General features: G+C 41.1%; 1 protein-coding gene across 1 annotated transcript; it reads left to right on the top strand.

Moving 5' to 3' along the window:
- Positions 1 to 1,676: 1,676 nt before the first annotated feature.
- LOC146390988 (uncharacterized) lies at positions 1,677 to 13,510 on the top strand. Its single transcript, XM_084922561.1, has 12 exons — positions 1,677 to 1,685; positions 1,778 to 2,009; positions 4,938 to 5,201; positions 5,324 to 5,602; positions 5,773 to 5,775; positions 8,329 to 8,589; positions 9,030 to 9,143; positions 9,371 to 9,430; positions 9,558 to 9,608; positions 9,693 to 9,749; positions 9,864 to 9,926; positions 13,254 to 13,510. The coding sequence occupies exons 1-12, from the start codon at positions 1,677 to 1,679 to the stop codon at positions 13,508 to 13,510; spliced, it is 1,650 nt and encodes a 549-aa protein (XP_084778687.1).
- The last annotated feature ends 4,056 nt before the right edge of the window (positions 13,511 to 17,566 follow it).

Raw genomic sequence — 17,566 nt, 5'->3', positions numbered from 1 at the left:
GGAAAATGATTTATAAAACTCTGCAGTTAAACCATCTGTGCCGGGAGATTTGTTGGCCTTAAGTGCAGAAATAGAATTACAAACTTCCTCCACAGTCAGAGTCATGCTAGCTAGCACGCAGTACGAAAAAGTCAGCATAACGAAAATAAACTCCACCTAAACTTGGTTCATATCTGACCCAGGTAGACTGCAGGTCATAACTTCTTACCTGAAGTTCAGTTCACCTGACACTCGGACTGGCGTCCGCTTCGGGTCTCTCCTCTTACCTCCCCTTTCCCTCATCCACCTGCTGGCCTCCACCACTTGCTAATGTTACTGAATCTGTGGAAGCTCCGTGATAGCCACCACACGAAGTAACAAATAACGAGCCTATCTAAATCCGTAACGCGTAACCTTCTGGTATTAAGAGAAACAAATAAAAAAGACAAAGTTAGATAAAGATAAAGAGAAGTTCTAAACTTCTACAGCTATTGGATAAGGGGACCGGGTGCTGCACAATTATGGTAATAGAACAGTAAAAACCCTGAATAACTAAGCTTATACAAAATGTACTATTTAACTACCTGCTTTGGTTTGAACACAGCTATTTATAGATTTATAGATAATAATACTTTGTTACGGCCCTGGGCCTTGGAGAGAGTGAGACTACCCTTTTGTGCTTATTCAAATCTATAATCTAACTTAAGGGTGAATATATCAAGTTCACCATGTAAACAAGCTCACAGAAATGCCATTTCCAAGATTGAATGAGCGTCTCTGTGAAGGAGGGAAAACTTCTGATCCACTGGTGAATCCTCGACCTCCCATGAAATAAGCCGGCTTACCCTCCTTACCGGCTTTGTCTATCATCGGCCACATTTTGTCACAATGTTCTCTGTCCTCCCTAGACAGATCTTCAGCAAACCTCAAATGATTGTCCTGCAGGTAGGGGGATGTTTTGGGCGCTTCCATACAACATCTCTGTAGACTCGGGAGGTGAACTGCACAATGATGCCTCTAGGTCTGGTGCTATTTTGTCGCTTGGCTCCGAGTCGGTCTATGGTGTCGATGGCGTCAGGCAGCCCGTGATTTTGTTCTGGCAGAACAGATCAGCATATCTCTATCACCTTTCCCCTTACGTCTTCTTTCTCAGTCTCCTTGACTCCATGTAGTCTGAGATTCCACCTCCTTGAATATCTTTCCAACTCAGATATTCTCTGATGGCAGTTGTCTACCCGACCTTCCTGTTTAGTTACTTTTTTTTCCAGGTCGCGAACTTTCCCCTTCATGTCTTTCATTTCCACGCAAACAAAATCAATCGTCTTTTTGAGACCCTCAGTCTTGAGCGTATTCTCTCTCACCATGCTCTCGATGTTATCAGACCTGGTGTTTATTAGTGCTGACAGACGAGAAATTATCTGATTTACATTAACTGGGTCAGAGTTGCGTTCGTACATCACCTTCTTCGGAGCTGGTGATTTAAGAGGTGTAACAGGGAGAGGTGGGAACTCATCCATTTCTTCTTCGGCTAACGTGAGTGTCGCCACAGTAGCAGCGTAGTTATGGAAGCTATCCATTAGCACATTGCTGGGCGTAGCACTCTCCTCGTTAGCATTCTCAGGCGCTATCTTAGACTTGGAACTTTCCAGTCCCCTTTTCACTCCTTTCTGATTCGGCATTCTGCTGCTTCTTGCCTTATGATTGCTGTATCTTCTCTTGTTTAGTGAATTGTTAGTGTTAGCAGCATAAAGTTGAGGTTTTACCGTTGCTCACAAACCTTCTGTGCAGAACTCGGTAGAGAGCGTCTACTTACTCCACCATCTTGGCACGCCCCCGCAATGTGAAGTACTCTGCTGACTTAAAATATGAGTGGGTCAGAGAAACCTCATCTGCAGTGAAGTCCACAGAAGCTGTTGGATCAGATAAAGTGATCAGGATCTCTAAAGGAGGAAAATACCAATGCAGAGGATGGAGAACAGACACAACTTTACTCATAGCACAAAGTGATCCAGTCACCATTCAGGAAACTGGTGAGTTTAAAAATGTCATATGAAATAAAACAACATGGATTCTCCAAAGTTTGGAGGAGATCAGAGAGGGACAATATTATGACAAAACTTAATTTCACAAAGTGATTTACGGCCCCAACCTGTCAAGTTATTTATGATAATAAAACTGTCATAAAGTTATAATAAACAATAATGTAGTTAAAATATTTGATAATCTTGTTTTTATTTTTTAATGATAATATGCCAATCAGTCACAAATTAAATCTATGGCTCAGTCTAGCCTTCAGTTTTCCGTCACCGCTGTCTCGGTGGAGTTTAATAAACTCAGCCGTCTGCTGTTTGCCATCTAAAATATAACAGGACACTGGAGTAAATTCCCAACCATCTAACACTTCTGTTTAATCAGTTTTCTGTTTGACGTTTATTCAGCTGTGTGAAAACTATAACTTTAATTTCAGCCAAACCAATTTACTCAGGAACAAATAAAACACCGAAAAAAGACAAACAATACCATTTTAAAGTTATGTAAGTGACTTATATCGTGTTTAACCGGATTAGCGAAAGACCGTGGGAGTTTTTAAAATGATGTGTGGAGAGTTTGCTGTTCTCGCCGGCTCCAGCTCCTCTAGCTATCGAGCTGGTGGGTAACAGATGTCTCTGAAAATGTCAGAGCACTTTTGAAAATATGTGATATCTTGATAAACTGAGCAGATATTTGAAGTTTACAAAGCTACATTCTCGCCTGAAAATATCTTAAAAGTTCATTTTGTGACCCAAAAAGATTAATAAGAGTAATATAAAAACTTAGTAGCGGCCACCATTGTTGGAAACTGGAATTGGCTGGGCCGCGCTATGAATTTTGGGATATGGTAGGCCACGAAGGACACACTCGACTCATTCTTCAAATTCAGGGAAAAGGAGGACGCATTTGTCGGCTGGATTCGGAGGAGTCTACGAATTTGGACAGCCTTCGCCGCGCCGCTGTGACATAATCGGTCTACAAAAGCGGCCTCCCAACGATGCAGCCCATGAATTTGGACACTCCCTAATTTTGCTTCCCTTTTCTCGTCCTGCCTAATTACTCCCAGCTGTGCTCTCCTTCTGTGCCTCATTCCCCTCGTTATCCCTCAGTGTATTTAAGCCTCATGCTTCTCTTTGTCAGTGTTGCGATCTCCCTCATTCATGTCTGTGTGTTCTACGTGCCAAGCCTGTCTTGTTTATTTTTGTGTTCCAGTTTAGTTCTTTGTCCAGGAATAAAGCTGCCATTTTGAGTTCAAGTTTTGCCTCTGTGCTGAGTCTGCATTTTCGGTGCCTTCCTGCCTCCCTGCACACAGACCATGACACCAGTTGCTGTTATCAAGTACAGTTTTTGGACAGAGTGACATCACTCTATGTGCAACACGTTCTTACTCCCAAAGCGTAACATTTTACGCTAGGTGACAAATCGTCAACATATTACGTTTTCGGGCACCCAACGCGTTCCTACATGACGACATCGGAAAAGTGAGGACACGTGAGAACCGTTTGGACTCAATCCACACATCTTTGCTCTTTTCCTTAAAATCGCTTAGGAAAACACTATTTCATGTCATTAAAGTGCTGGTTAAGGCTAGAAATAAGGTTATGGTTAGGCTTAGGGATAAGGTTAGGTTTAGGCCTGGAATACAGGGCTGGAACCCGGCGTGTACCATAAGAACGCAGAAGGTCACCTTTCGCGTTCCTCAGGAACGCCGCGGGACGTGACAAAACGTCGGGATGTTACGCCTCGGGAGTGAGAACGGGCTCCTATGTGATAGGCTCATTTCACAGGTCATCCTGACCAATGGCTGTGGAGCTGTCATATAAACATTTTTTAATTATTCTGAAGACATTCTGAAGAGTCAGCTCAGAGATAAGAGATAGTCAATAAAGATTTCTCTCAGCCTGTGATTCTCACATGATTATTAACAGGACTGACTGAGGATCAGTGAAGAGGGCGAAACACAGCGAGGGTGTAAAGAACTTCATGTTCTGGGACCATCAAACATCTTTTTCTGTGAGAGACAATTATAACAATAATAATAGATTAATATTTATTGACTGAAACAAAATGGTTTGCAATGTTGAGCTATGAGCTACAGATGTACAAGCTGTGCAAGCAGACACACAACTGACTCCACTGTGACTCTACAATGATTAATTTAAAGGGGAATGTAAAGAGATGACAGTTTTAATGAACAAATACTAAATCCGGTGTGACAGTTTCACACTATAAATTTGTGTTTGGTGGCAGTCAGAGTCAGAGTCACACTGAGAGCAGAAAGTCACAGCAGTGATACCAGCAGTTATTGCAGTTAACTGCTCATGTTACTAATGGCAACATATAACTTGTCAATGTTTTTAATCAATTTTAATTGAAAAATAACTTCAGGTTTCTTTTTTGAGATGATTTTACATGCTTTAGAAAATACTCTTCAACAGGGCACAGATGGAACTGAGAGAAGCATCAAGAAGTTTGTATATACATACAGATATACATTTTTCTGTCCTTCACAGTACTCTGGGGGTTCTCCAGTCTTCAGTGTTTGGTTCACCCTCCACTGTTGTGTATAAACAATGTCACAGTTTGATACCTAAGACAAAGGCTAAGGCTCTATGTGACTATATATGATAATATCATTAGAGCAAATCCATTTACCCAGAGTCACTGACTGAAAAGCTTCAGATATGTTTAGGTATGATTGTTTGTTCTTATGCATTTTTAATGAATCATGTGCATATTTATATAATTTTCCACCTTTTTCATGTTGAGATAGACTAAATTCGGCAACAGAAAATCAAACTGTCTTAAACTGCAGAGTAAAAAACTATGTTCTTTCATCTGGGGAGTTTTTTAAGTTTAAATGTATTTTCTTGTATTTTTAGTCAAGATGATGAAAAATGTATATGTTTCCTTTTTCATAACGGCAGATAAACCCAGGGCCACACTGACAGCAGGAACAACAATCACACCAGTAGGGGGCAGTGTGACACTGACCTGCTCTGTGCAGAGCTCTGATGGATGGAAATATGAGTGGTTCAGACGAACCCAAACAACCTCTGAAGTTAAAATCAGAGATCAACAAAACAGAGATATCAGAGTATCTCAAGGAGGAATCTACCGCTGCAGAGGAACAAGAGGAAACCCAGTTTACTACACTGATATAAGTGATGATGTCACCATTGAGATAACCTGTGAGTTCAGTAATTTAGTTTGAAATATACATTCACTCATGATTATCAAACATACAATGTTAAGTTTTCTGTGTTGATTTCATGTTTCTGTTTGTATCTCAACTTTTAATATGTGTAAACAGTTTCCAATAAAGTTGTTGTAAAACAACAACCCAACTGGCCTCAGATATTCAGAGGTGAGACGATCACTCTGACATGTGAGGTGCAGGAAGGAGGTGAAACCACTGAGTGGTGGTATGAATGGAGAGGACCCAGGACACCCACACTGTGGACACACAATAATGATGTGACATTCAGAGTTTCTGAGTCCAGCAGTGGAGACTACATGTGTAAGAGTCGACGCAGAGATGACTCATATTCTTCAACAGAGTGGAGTGAAGCCTTCACATTGTCAGTATCAAGTAAGTCATGTTTGTTGTGTGATCTCCATTTGACAAATGTCCTAATGGTCAGCACAGGATGAATTCAATGGTCTACAAAGCATGTTACATTGTTAGTCAGACAAAGAGCTGCAGCTGATAGTAGCCTCATTGTAGACAGTTTGTCACCACTTTGTGTCATGAACTTTCAGCTGGTATAGAGACGCCAATGCTGACCTGCTGCTCCATCACCTGAGGACAATAATGACATAAATAATCAGAGATGATAATAATAATAATAATAATAATAATAATAATAATAATAATAATAATAATAATAACAAATAGCAGCAAATCTACAATTTTATAAGAAAGAATAAGTCATTATGGCCTCTCATCTTTTAAAACACTGCCATTTGTTAAAATAAAACACACAAACATGACTGGATTTAATACAAAAGTCCTAACGAATAACAAAAGGAACTAGAAATACAAAAGGTGAAACCATGAAAAAACAATAAATAACAGAACCTTAAAGAATCAAAAACATTTCTCGTTTGGCTCTGACGGAAGCGGTCACATTTTTCTCCCTACCATATGTTTCCTGCTTAGCTTCTCATATCTTTTATCGAGTCTCGTCTAACTCTCACCCTCAGAGAGTCTCTCAGTCTTGTTCTCTACAACCTAAAGAATTATGGATTTGATCAACTGGTTTGTAACGAAATTCACACTCTCTTCTCGATGAGAAGCCTGGGCTCGGGAGAGCCGAGATGATAGACGATGGGCAGGCCTGTGAGTACTCAGACTGTGTTTATTGAACACATGGGCAAGATCTTGACCATCTTCACTCATGCGGCTTTCCCCATGGCATCAGCTGACTGGAACAACAAAAATTCTTCCCTGATAACAACACTGTTGTTGGAACTCTTTGTCCCTCCTTCCAGGCCTCCTGGGTCCACTGGAGACTGCTGAGCTTAACCGGGCATGGTGACACTTTCTCTCAGCTGAACATGAGATACACACACACACACACACACACACACACACACACACACACACACACACACACACACACACACACACACACACACACACACACACACACACACTTGTTCTCTGGCTCTTGACGAAGGTGGTCATACTTTCTCCCTCTCCCTTCCCTTATCTTTCCTCCTTGGCTTTCTCATGTCTCTGTCTATTCTCTCCCTCTACCCTGGAAGAGTCTCACAGTCTGTTCTCTAAAACCTAAAAGAGGAACTATGGATTTGATCAACTGGTCCCTGAATGTAATTGACACCCTCTTCTCGACGAGAAGCCTGGGTTCGGGAGAGCCCATTGAACCATGATAACAGCCTTCTTGCTGATCGGCGCTGGCTTGGCCCTGGCTTGGCCCTGGCTTGGCCCTGGCTTGGCCCTGGCTTGGCCCTGGCTTGGCCCTGGCTTGGCCCTGGCTTGGCCCTGGCTTATCGAAGAATAAAGAAAGCGGGAACAGCTGTTTAAATCCCCACAAGGCTGCCCGCCATGTTGATTGGAATGATGGAGCGAGAATGGGCTCATTAGACGCAGCACGGATGACATCTTGGAGAAGCTTGCAGCTGCTGCGAGTGCTGAGACTCTGACAACATCTGACAACATCTTGGAGAGGCTCACAGCTGTCGTGAACACTCATGCTCTATGAGCAAACTGGATAACATCTCGGTGTAGCTTGATAACATCGTGGAGAGGCTCACGGCTCTCCAACGAGAATGGTGAGGAACCAGTGATGGACATTAGATCGACTGTAAAATTGACATGCAGTGGTTCATACTAAAGCAAGAACACCACCATTATTTCATGCTGCTACCACATCGGTCCCAGCTGTGGTCTCAAGGCTGGAGCTGAACATAACAAACAATTTCCCCCCTGATGACAAACTGTGTTTAGACTCTTTGTTCCAAACGCCCTCATACGCTTATCTCCAAGGCCGAGTCGGATGGCGGGTCCGGCCCAGCGCTGGATGAATAGCTGCAAGGCAGGATGGCTGTGTCTGCATCGGCTTACTTCTCACTCCTTACCCACCCCTGTTGCTTGTCACTTGCTTCATGATGTTGTGATGTGGACATTTATGTGCTCTTTGTGCAGAGGAGTTTTTTTTGTTTTCTGTTCTCATGCTGTCCCCCCATAGGAGCCCAGCATGAGTAGAGGTCTCTTTTTTCCCCTCCTCGACTTGCTCATTGTGTTGTACATTTCAGTGTTTTTCCATAATGCTGTCCATTTTGCTGCAGGGCAACTTGCATGTGACAAATAAAGGCTTTCTTGATTCTTGATTCTTGATTCTTGACATATGCGTGTAACTGACACAGACACACACAAACTGCTCTCCTAGTGGAACTCAGTCTGAGTAGAGTCCTTTTTTTCTCCTTCTGTCCCCGATGTTGTGTATTTTCATTGCTTTTCTTAAATGCTACCTATTCTGACCTGTAATGTGATGTTTGTATAATATATGTAAGGTGGGAAGGGTCCATTTTCACTGCAGGCATCTGGAAGTGACAAATATGGGCTTCATTCATTTGTTCATTCATAAACACAGAGTCACCAGACCATGACAAATTACTTTTTAAATACCTCAAAGAAAATATAAAACTTTCACAGTGTTGATAAAAATGAGTTTAAAGTTTATTTTATCTTGTCACCAAGATTTGGTCATGTTCACCATTCCCATCTAGTTTTTTTAAATTATTTAGATTCAGTCATTTATTTGTTTGTTCTTTTTCTAAACTGAACTGCAGATAAACCAAAGGCCAAACTGAGAGCTGATAACACAGCTGTTCCAGTAGGGGGCAGTGTGACCCTGACCTGCTCTGTGAACCCATCATCATCATCTGGATGGAAATATTACTGGTACAGAGATGATACCACAGTGGATGTTGTCTCCCCATCAAATGGACAAATCAGTGTCTCACAGGAAGGCCTCTACAGGTGCAGAGGAGGAAGAGGAAACCCAGTTTACTACACAGAGGACAGCCAAGAAGTTCAGATTAACACAACTGGTGAGTTTGGATTCAGCAACAATGTTGAATTGATTGATGATTGAGGATTACTATGAAGATAAACAGCATTATATCTCATTGTAACCTCTTTGACATTGTAATAATGTTCTTATTGGAAATGGCTGAACATGAATAGTCATGTAAATGTGGAGTCGAGAGAATCAGTGTCAGGAATGTGATCCAAGGAGGGGAGACTAGGTGGGATTATGAATGTGAAACAATCGCTTTCAGCAAATCTCCAAATCAACATAAATTCACAATTAGTTCTGTAGCAATTCTACAAGTAACACTGCAAGTAGTGTAGAACAGGAGTCACAACATCAAACCACAGAGCAGAGTCATGCTGACAGTTTCTGACAGGAAACAGAAAATCTCAATGTAAACATCAGTTTTTGTTTCTTTATATTAAGATTTCAGATCCAAAATCTGACATTTTCTAGTTTCAGGTTTTGGATGTGAAAGAAGTTCATTTATCGTTCCGTTCATCATCGGACTTGTTAGTGGAATTATTGCCGTGCTGCTGCTGATGTGTTGCTATAAACAGATAAAGGGTGAGAGACTTTCTGATTGACTTTTTAAAGGAAAAATAATTTATTTATATGCTTTTAAACAAACTGATGTAATAATGTTTGTGCTTTTTACAGAACCCTGTTGTAACAGGTTGGTGCAGCAGTTTAGTTTCATTTATATAACTTGAAATGAAACTAACTTTGAATTATTCCTCATTAAATTTTCATTATTTGTTTCAGTCTCACTCAGTCTCAGAGCACCAATCAAAGCTCTGCTTCACAACAAACATCCAACCAGAATGAAACTCAGGTTTACTCCTCTCTTCTTCATGGTGAGACCAGAAATTATTACTTTTCTCTTTAATACAGTTTTCAACACTCAGTTTTCCAGCAAACAGTGACAAAAACAAAAACAAATAATATTTTTCTTCCTTCTTTCTTATTTTCAATGACTTGTAGGTGATCTTTCAGTCTATGAACCAATCAGAGGCTCTGGAAACACTGGAAGTGGTACAAACAGTATAAACTTTGATAATAGCAGAGCTGTAAGAAATGTAAATATTTGATCTGACTGATCAAACTTCATTATTTCAGCAGATGAATACAACAACGTCACATCTGGATTTCAGCTTGACGGTCTTGATAAGAGGAGTGAGTACAAGAAACATGAAATGATATAATTGGTCGAATGTTTTTGTAACTTGTGTAATTTTAGAGGAAGACAGTCTCCATGTTATTAAATACAATAATCCATCATCACAACAGGCAGACATGATGGCACAGAGGAGAGCTCTGGCTACAATAATGTGAATCCTGAATCAGCCTCAGGTACAAATGTGATCTCTACACACACTGAATCATTAGTAATCAGATTACATGTGCAGTTAAATGTGTGACATCATTGCTAAAGTTTGTGGAGCTGATGAGCTAAATCACTTTTTATACGATTGGCTTTTGTTGTGTTCTGCTGCTGTTGTGATGTCTGAATAAAATAGATGAGATCAGTTCTGTGAGATTAAAGCATGAACGTGTAAAAGGTCAGAAAGCATCATCACATCTTTGGCACCATTATTTCTTTGTTTTTCACTGAAGTCGTATTTGTTCTGATTTTGTTTCAGGTCCATAAAAAGATTATTTCAACAAAACTCAAGACTCACGAACAACGTCAGCAACGTCAGTGTAAACAATGACCTGCTCTTGGTTTATCAACACTGGAAGACTGATTATATGGTTCATCTTTGTATTAAAATCCTATTGTGTTTATTTCTATAGAGCAGACACACAGAATTGGGAGAATAAGTCAGAGGTGTATGTGAGAAGCAGAGGCGACAGAAAGGAGAACACAGTGTGCGAAGAAATGGGCAGCAAGGACACGAGAAAGGGAGACAGCAGATAGAGAGACATTAGCTGGCGCCTAGTTTTGAGAAGACAAAGGTTGTTGACCTTTGTCAATGTGTGCTGTTGGGACTGCCCCAGCAGATTTTGATGATTGATGCTGAACTGTGAAAATCCCCATGTACATGTAATAAAATTAGTTGGTTATTTGTTCTGAGAAAAAACAGGAATGAAATATTACACTGTCTTATGATGCATTATACTGCTGATTTATAAGAAAACAAAAACAAAAACTTATTGTCAATGTTCAGATTTTACAATGTTATTCATGTCATCACTGAGGCCATGACAAAGAACATTTTGTGGTTGATCAAATTGTTTTCTGTAGGTGATGTTTGTGTCTTTTATGCTGTTTACAGTTTGATGTGTGTAAAATAATTGTGGTGCTTTTAAAAATAATCAAATAATATCACGACAAAACATCTTTGTTCTTCTGAGTGACCCGTGATGCTTATATGTGGATAAAAATGTCTTTTCTAACTGTCTGCTATATCCTATTTATTAATCTGCTGAAAATGACTCATGATTTCTGCCTGAGCCCCCAGAAAAGAGGAAAAGCAGCCTGTGGTTGAAGAGAAAAAGTAAATGACTTGTTTTAGCAAAGAGGCAACAAGAAATGCAGACAATAACAGCACAGTGATGTTCTCTTGACAGCTACATGCTGATATTGTCAAATATAAATATAAAGTATTTCTTTAGTTGAAGGGATACAAAAGTGTCAGGTGTGCCCCTGGGAAAAATACCACACTGTGAGAACTGATGAAAACTCTCATTTAGAAAAATATCAGACAAAAATACAGTGCCGAACGGTACAGACAAAAAACAGCAGATATCATTGTTCAAAGGTAGGTCCTTTAAAAGACCCTTTACCAGGTATCATAATCTTGGCTGTAAAAGTGTCAGAAATCATACTGAAAGTGACAGGTTTTGCCCTTTTTTTCCCCAGAAAATCCTCAGCTTTCAATATCTGGCAGTCGTTATACTTTATTGTATTCGTATGACAGTGGAACAACAGTGGGGAAAAACCAGACTCTGTTTTTTCAGATTTATAGTTAAGTGGAAACAGATTTAACATAAATGAAATGTAATACAACATCAACTTTAAATATGAACTATACTAGTACAAAAAAGTATTTGAGCCTAGCCCACTCAATTTTTTGTATATCCTTCTTTTTATATTGCAAATCTCTCTCTATTGTGGAGAGCCAAGTGCTCCATGTGTCATCATTTCTTACCTGTGATTGGACCGTGCATTTTAATGATGCACCGTAAAGTTTCGTAATGTTTTTCTTCTCATCTTTCAGTAACCGTTTCTCTCTAGCCCAACTGGTCGAGAGATACAGTAGTGCGAGTCACCCTGGTAAAACCAGCCGGAGTTGACTCTTCTGTGTTAAGACAGCGATAGCGTGTGATCTAGGGTAACCAACCGTCCTCTTTTCCCCGGACATGTCCACTTTTCCCCGGACATGTCCACTTTTCCCCGGACATGTCCACTTTTCACGTTCTGTCCGAGGGGATTTTCGAGACTGATGAAAATGTCCGGGTTTTTCTATAGGCCTACAGGTGTGACATCACACATATGGGTCATATGTGTGATGTCACACGCCGAGCTGCTGCTTTGTGAGTGGTTGTTCTGCCTCACAGATGGAACAGATGATCTTTAAAAGATGCCAAAGCGCAAGTGCAGCTTTTCAGACGAACTGCAAAAGAAATTTCCCTCGTACCATCGCGGTACTGGTAATTTTTCTTATACAGATAAGGCCTTCTTTCTGTACCATTTTTTTTAATTCCAGAGGTTTTTAAGTTATTTTTTGTTTTGCACTTCTTGCCTAAAAGCCTATCACATTTTTTATTCCACCATTCATTAATCGCACAGAGAAGGCATCGTTTAAATATGTTAAAATTTTCTTTAAACAAACAGTATTAAGAAAATTCTTCATGACTGGGCGAAGTGTTATCATTTTTGGAAATCAAACTATGCTTACACTATTGTGATTGTACCGTAATACACCAAATATCCCTGTAAATCTCAGCTTCTCTTCTTTTCTAAACCGCATTCTCCGCTGGTGGGCCCATGGTAAATAAGGGTAAGTGTCAGTGTGGACATACAGATATAGTTCCTCTCCCATATTTCTCATGTCAGACTCTGAACACAGCTTCCAAGTACAATCACTGGACTGTGTTTACAGCTGGTGGCCAATAGAGGGAGACATAATCCATTTATAATTTATTGTATCTGTCATAGTCTCTCAGTCCTCCTGGTCAACCAACACATTCTTTTTCCTTACGAGTGTAATGAACTCGATACTTTACTTTCTGTTTCTTTCCTGTACGCACTGCTGCAGTTTCATCTAAGAAGCAACCTGGCTCTCTTAAAGGTGATGAAAATTCATTCAGAATTAGCAACACTGATGATGTACCTTAATTATTAAAAAGTATTGGTACTGGTATCAGTATCAGCGATATAGGCCTGGTATTTACTTGGTATTAGATTGATACCAAATCTTGCAGTATTGCACATGACTAATAAGTAGTGATATTAAATTCATTAAACTGATATTATTTCAGCACCATGGACAGCACACAAGGTTTTCACTGCATGAGATGTGCTCTCTAACACGTGACTGTTTGTAGTGGTGGACAAATTTAGCTGCATGCACACATAGCTCTCTCTGTGATAGGTTAATAATTTTAATTTAAAAATATATGTATATTGATTATTGGCTGAAAGTGATTAAAATTTTTAATATTGTGACACAGTGGGTCCGCACTCTGGAAGGGAGGGGAACATCCGAAGAGGCATACGCCTGCTGAATGGCCTCCACAACCCTGTGGGACAATCGAGACTTAGACAGGGGTCTGACCAGAATTCCATAGTGGAAGCTCACAAACGGCTGGTCTGTCTTCCTGAACGGCCGGATAAGCAAGACGTTCTGTGCCAAAGCACAGAGATGGCACAGGGCAACCTGGCTCCCAGCTGCCTCCTTGTGCAGGTCCCCTGTGAGGAATATTCATAACTCAACTGACTTGGACAGGTGAAATTCAGATGGGGTCGTCAGCAGCAACCCAGGGTTAGGCTGGAGGATAACCCCTGTGTCACCCTCATCATTGCCCTTGGACCGACAGAGTGTGCAGCTCACAAAGAATCATGTTAACTGTGGTCTGGTGGGGGTCCAGCTGGTGGGCCGCACACCAGGAGGCAAACAGCCCCCGAAGGAAGCAGTAGGCAGTCCTAGTGGATAGCACACAAAACTCCTGCAGCATTCTCACTTTTAGATCAGGCCAGGCATGAAGCCTCTCCCTCTCAGGGTACAGGCTGTCACCCTGAGCCCTACTGGGAAAAGATGGAACAGTGACCCCCTCACCTGGGACAGGAGGTCCCTCAGAACAGGGAGCTCCGGGGGTGTCCTGGTCATGAGTGGCAGGATAGCTGAAAACTAGCATGTGTGACCAAAGAGGGGTCACCAGGATCAACTCCTCGGTCTGGACCTGGTGAAGGAATAACTGGAGGAGGGGTATGGAGGGAAGGCACAGAGAAGAGCCTGTGGTGAGGAGTGCACCAAGTTGTCTGCAGGGAGAAGAACAGATGGCAATGTGTCGATTCTCTGGGGGAAAAGAAGGTCTACTTCTGCCCCTCTGAAGCGACTCCAGATCTGGTGGACCACCTCTGGATGGAGTCTCCACTCCTCTTGGATTGGGCTCCCCCTCAACATATTGTAATGTCCACTGTCATGTTCAGTGGCCCTGGCACATAAACTGCTTTCAGTGAGTAGAACAGGGTGAGCCCACTGCCACAGTCTGGTAGCTATCGTGCAGAGGAGGGGAGACCCTCGGCCCCCTTACCTGTTGATGTAGGCTACTGTGACTATGCTTTCTGTCTTGATGATAGCATGGTACCCTGACAGTCTTGATAGAAACTGCTTGAGTGCCAGGATGACAGCTTGCAGCTCCAGCATATTTATGTCAGAGACGCCCAATGACTGATATAACACCTATTGACTGTAGAGCCCTCAGCCTCAGGAGCTGACCCGCGAGTGAAGCCCAAATGGGTCTAGGCACACCCCGAAGGTCTGCTGTCAATTCGGGGTGAGGGACATGGAGGCTCTGATGGACTCCACAGTCATGCCCAGAAATTATGTGATGTGGGAAGGCTGCACGTGACATGAGCAGAGCTACATGGCTGCAAAACTGTCCTTTAGTGCAGCAGAAGGATACGGCCCAATGCAGTGGGAGAAACTCTCACTCACTGGGTTAACAGCCAGTCAGCCACAGAGAGGACCCACTAGCCATGTGAACGCACTGACAGAGGTGTTCTGACTTTCATGCATGTTTCTCACACAGCATGCTGGTGTTCTTGGCTTCTTGGTCTTATAGGGTGCAGATACTCTCTCAGCACAATTTACCACACTGCTGGGTGTTATCTACACTAGTGTATTCAGCTTTTCTTGAATGTTTTGATTCTGGGTCTCATCATGATGCACTTTGCTGGTGTTTTTGATTATTGATTTTGATGTTATGAAGATTAAGGGCACAACTTCACAAATCTGAATACAAACACACACACAAAGAAAAGAAAGGGGGGTGATGATGTTTCAGATTAATATTAATTGACAGATGCCTCAGCGTGTAGACAAGACTACATATGACATGTGAGTCTAGTGGTTCAGGTCACCCTTTAATTCTTTTCTGACCCCCCTTTGTTCTTCTGAGCAGACTGTGATGACTGCATGTGGTTTATTTTTATCTGCTGAAAATCAGAGACCACAAAATTTCTGTCTGGGCCTCCAAGAAAAGAGGAAATGCAGCCTGTGGTTTCAGCCTGAAGTCTAACGTTTGTCTTCTTTAAAGTCAACACAGCACAGTGGAAATGTGCAGGTATGACAATGTGTGAAAACAGGTTAAAAGTAGCTTTATTGTGGTGATGACACATGCTGGACTAAAGAATAAATAAAGCATGTGGGTATCAAGAGAAACGGTGAAAAGCTTGTTTCTCACGCTCATGTCTTTATGAGTCTCTGCATGGACGTGCTGTAAATGTTTATTTATCTCTGAAATAAATAAAATCATCCATCACTCTCTCTGTCCACAACATCATATACAGACATGTTTTTCTTCTTACTGCAACTTCCAAACAGGCCAGTTCCTCACAGTATAACACAAAACTCCAAAGTATAATCACTGCTTTGTAACCAGCAGAGGAGCCAGTAAATCATCTATACCTACTGATACTAATGTGTCTGTTTGGCTGCTGTTACAGAAATGGTTCCTACACCTGTGATGATGACGTCAGTGTTTGACTCCAAACTGTCTGCTGGACTCTGCAGTATCACAGAGACTTCCTGTCTTCAAGCCTCATAACATATTGATATGTACTGAAACTTTTGCACTTATGTTAACATAAAAACTGCAAATAACATAAAAACATGAAGTAACATCTTAATGTATTTTACCTTTCCCACAGAAAAGTGGAGGGAAGGAGAAACACACCTGCTGTAAAACAATCTAAAATACTTGGATATCAACATGTTTGTGAGTGTGTGTATATGATACTGCAACAAACCTTAATCATAACCTTTGTAAGAAAGTGTTTGACAGAATAAGGATAGATGTTGTGTTTGCAGGCTTTAACTATTACTAATATTATCACACCTTAAAGCATTCACTGCTGTGTTGTCCTTTTGGACTCTAATGTGGGCGGAGCCTATAGTAGCTTTCATAGTGTGAAAGATGAGGTCCACCTAGACAGGTTATGGAGAGACAGACAACCATTCATGTTCACATTCACACCTGCAGGCAATCACCTGAATCACCAGTTAACATAATAATATATGACTTTGGAGAGAACCCAGACAGGTGGAGGGAGAACATGCAAACTTCACACAAACAGTCCAGCTGGTGGATTCCAACAGGAAACTTTCTTGCTGTGAGGCAACAGTATGAACTACTGTATCTATGTGCCACCTTTCTATTTCTGGTTTAATGTCTGTGTAGGTTCTCAGTCATCCAGCTCATGGTGGTCTAAGAAGTTTGGAAGGAAAGTGACTAAACTTTACATTTCTTGAAGACGTGTCACCTCTCATCTAAGAGGCTCTTTGACTTCTAAAAATAAAACAGTAAAGAGTCTCAGGTATTTTAACCTTAGTGAGGGTTTTACTTTAAGTGGGTCAAAGACCCACAATTAATCACAACATCACATGAGCCAAGCTGTGAAAAAAGGTGTGGGTCATTATAGACCTATAAGTTTTTGGACTTAAAAAACACATTCATGAATCAAACCTAATCAGTGCTCTGTGTTTGGCTTATTTAGAGATTCAAAAATACAAAAGAGTGGCAGCACAAATAAAGGTTTACAGTTTGACTGTTGTTTTAGGTTCAGTGCTGCCATCTTGGATTGCTAACTCACAGTCTGTGTGTGTGCTCAGACTTTCCAAGCGTTAAATGTGAGTTATGTTCCACAAAAAATATTTTCGACTGGTAACTCAGAATTTCCAACTTCTGTCTTATTCAAAATTATCACCAGAGATTTGGGGTAAGAACACTTTGAGACCTTGCCTCCTCCCATCATGTAACCTACTGAGGTCACCTGAGGAAAGCACCATGGAGGGGTTGTGACACAAGGAAGGGATCTCAAAACTACTTTGTAGGTGACTGACAGCTGATGCCATAAGGCACCACCTCTGGTCATTCACAGTGGACATAGATGTACTTTTTCACTCTTCTTTCAAACCGTCCGTATTTTCTGTTCAAAATGTGAACACTGGCACCTTTAAATGAGTGATATTTGATATGATATTGGAAGCAGATGAAACCAAATAAATAATTTGAGATCATTGTCTGTCCATAATCCTGGAGAGTGAGTGAGTGTGGTGGCCAGAAACTGAAAACAACACATTTTGGGAAGACAGCATTCATGTATCGCACAATAAATGTCTGTGGATCTACACAAACATTTGCTGATAAGATGACTCAAGATAAAATATTTCAGCTTTATGATGACCACACAGGACACTGCACAAATCACATAAAAGAATAAAAATAAATAATAATAAAACATAATTATGAGCTGGTAAAAT

Source organism: Perissodus microlepis, chromosome 3 (genome assembly GCF_051167445.1).
Source record: "Perissodus microlepis isolate ML-2025 ecotype Zambia chromosome 3, ASM5116744v1, whole genome shotgun sequence".
NCBI classification, from domain to species: Eukaryota; Metazoa; Chordata; class Actinopteri; order Cichliformes; family Cichlidae; genus Perissodus; species Perissodus microlepis.
The sequence above is the reverse complement of the archived record's forward strand: the minus strand, read 5'-3'. Positions and strand labels throughout refer to the sequence as shown.

Bases quoted from the DNA above. Each gene is read 5' to 3' on its own strand.
- LOC146390988 (XM_084922561.1), top strand. The intron at 8,590-9,029 runs GTGAGTTTGGAT...GACATTTTCTAG, and splicing joins AGTTCAGATTAACACAACTG to TTTCAGGTTTTGGATGTGAA. The intron at 9,431-9,557 runs GTGAGACCAGAA...AATGACTTGTAG, and splicing joins TTACTCCTCTCTTCTTCATG to GTGATCTTTCAGTCTATGAA.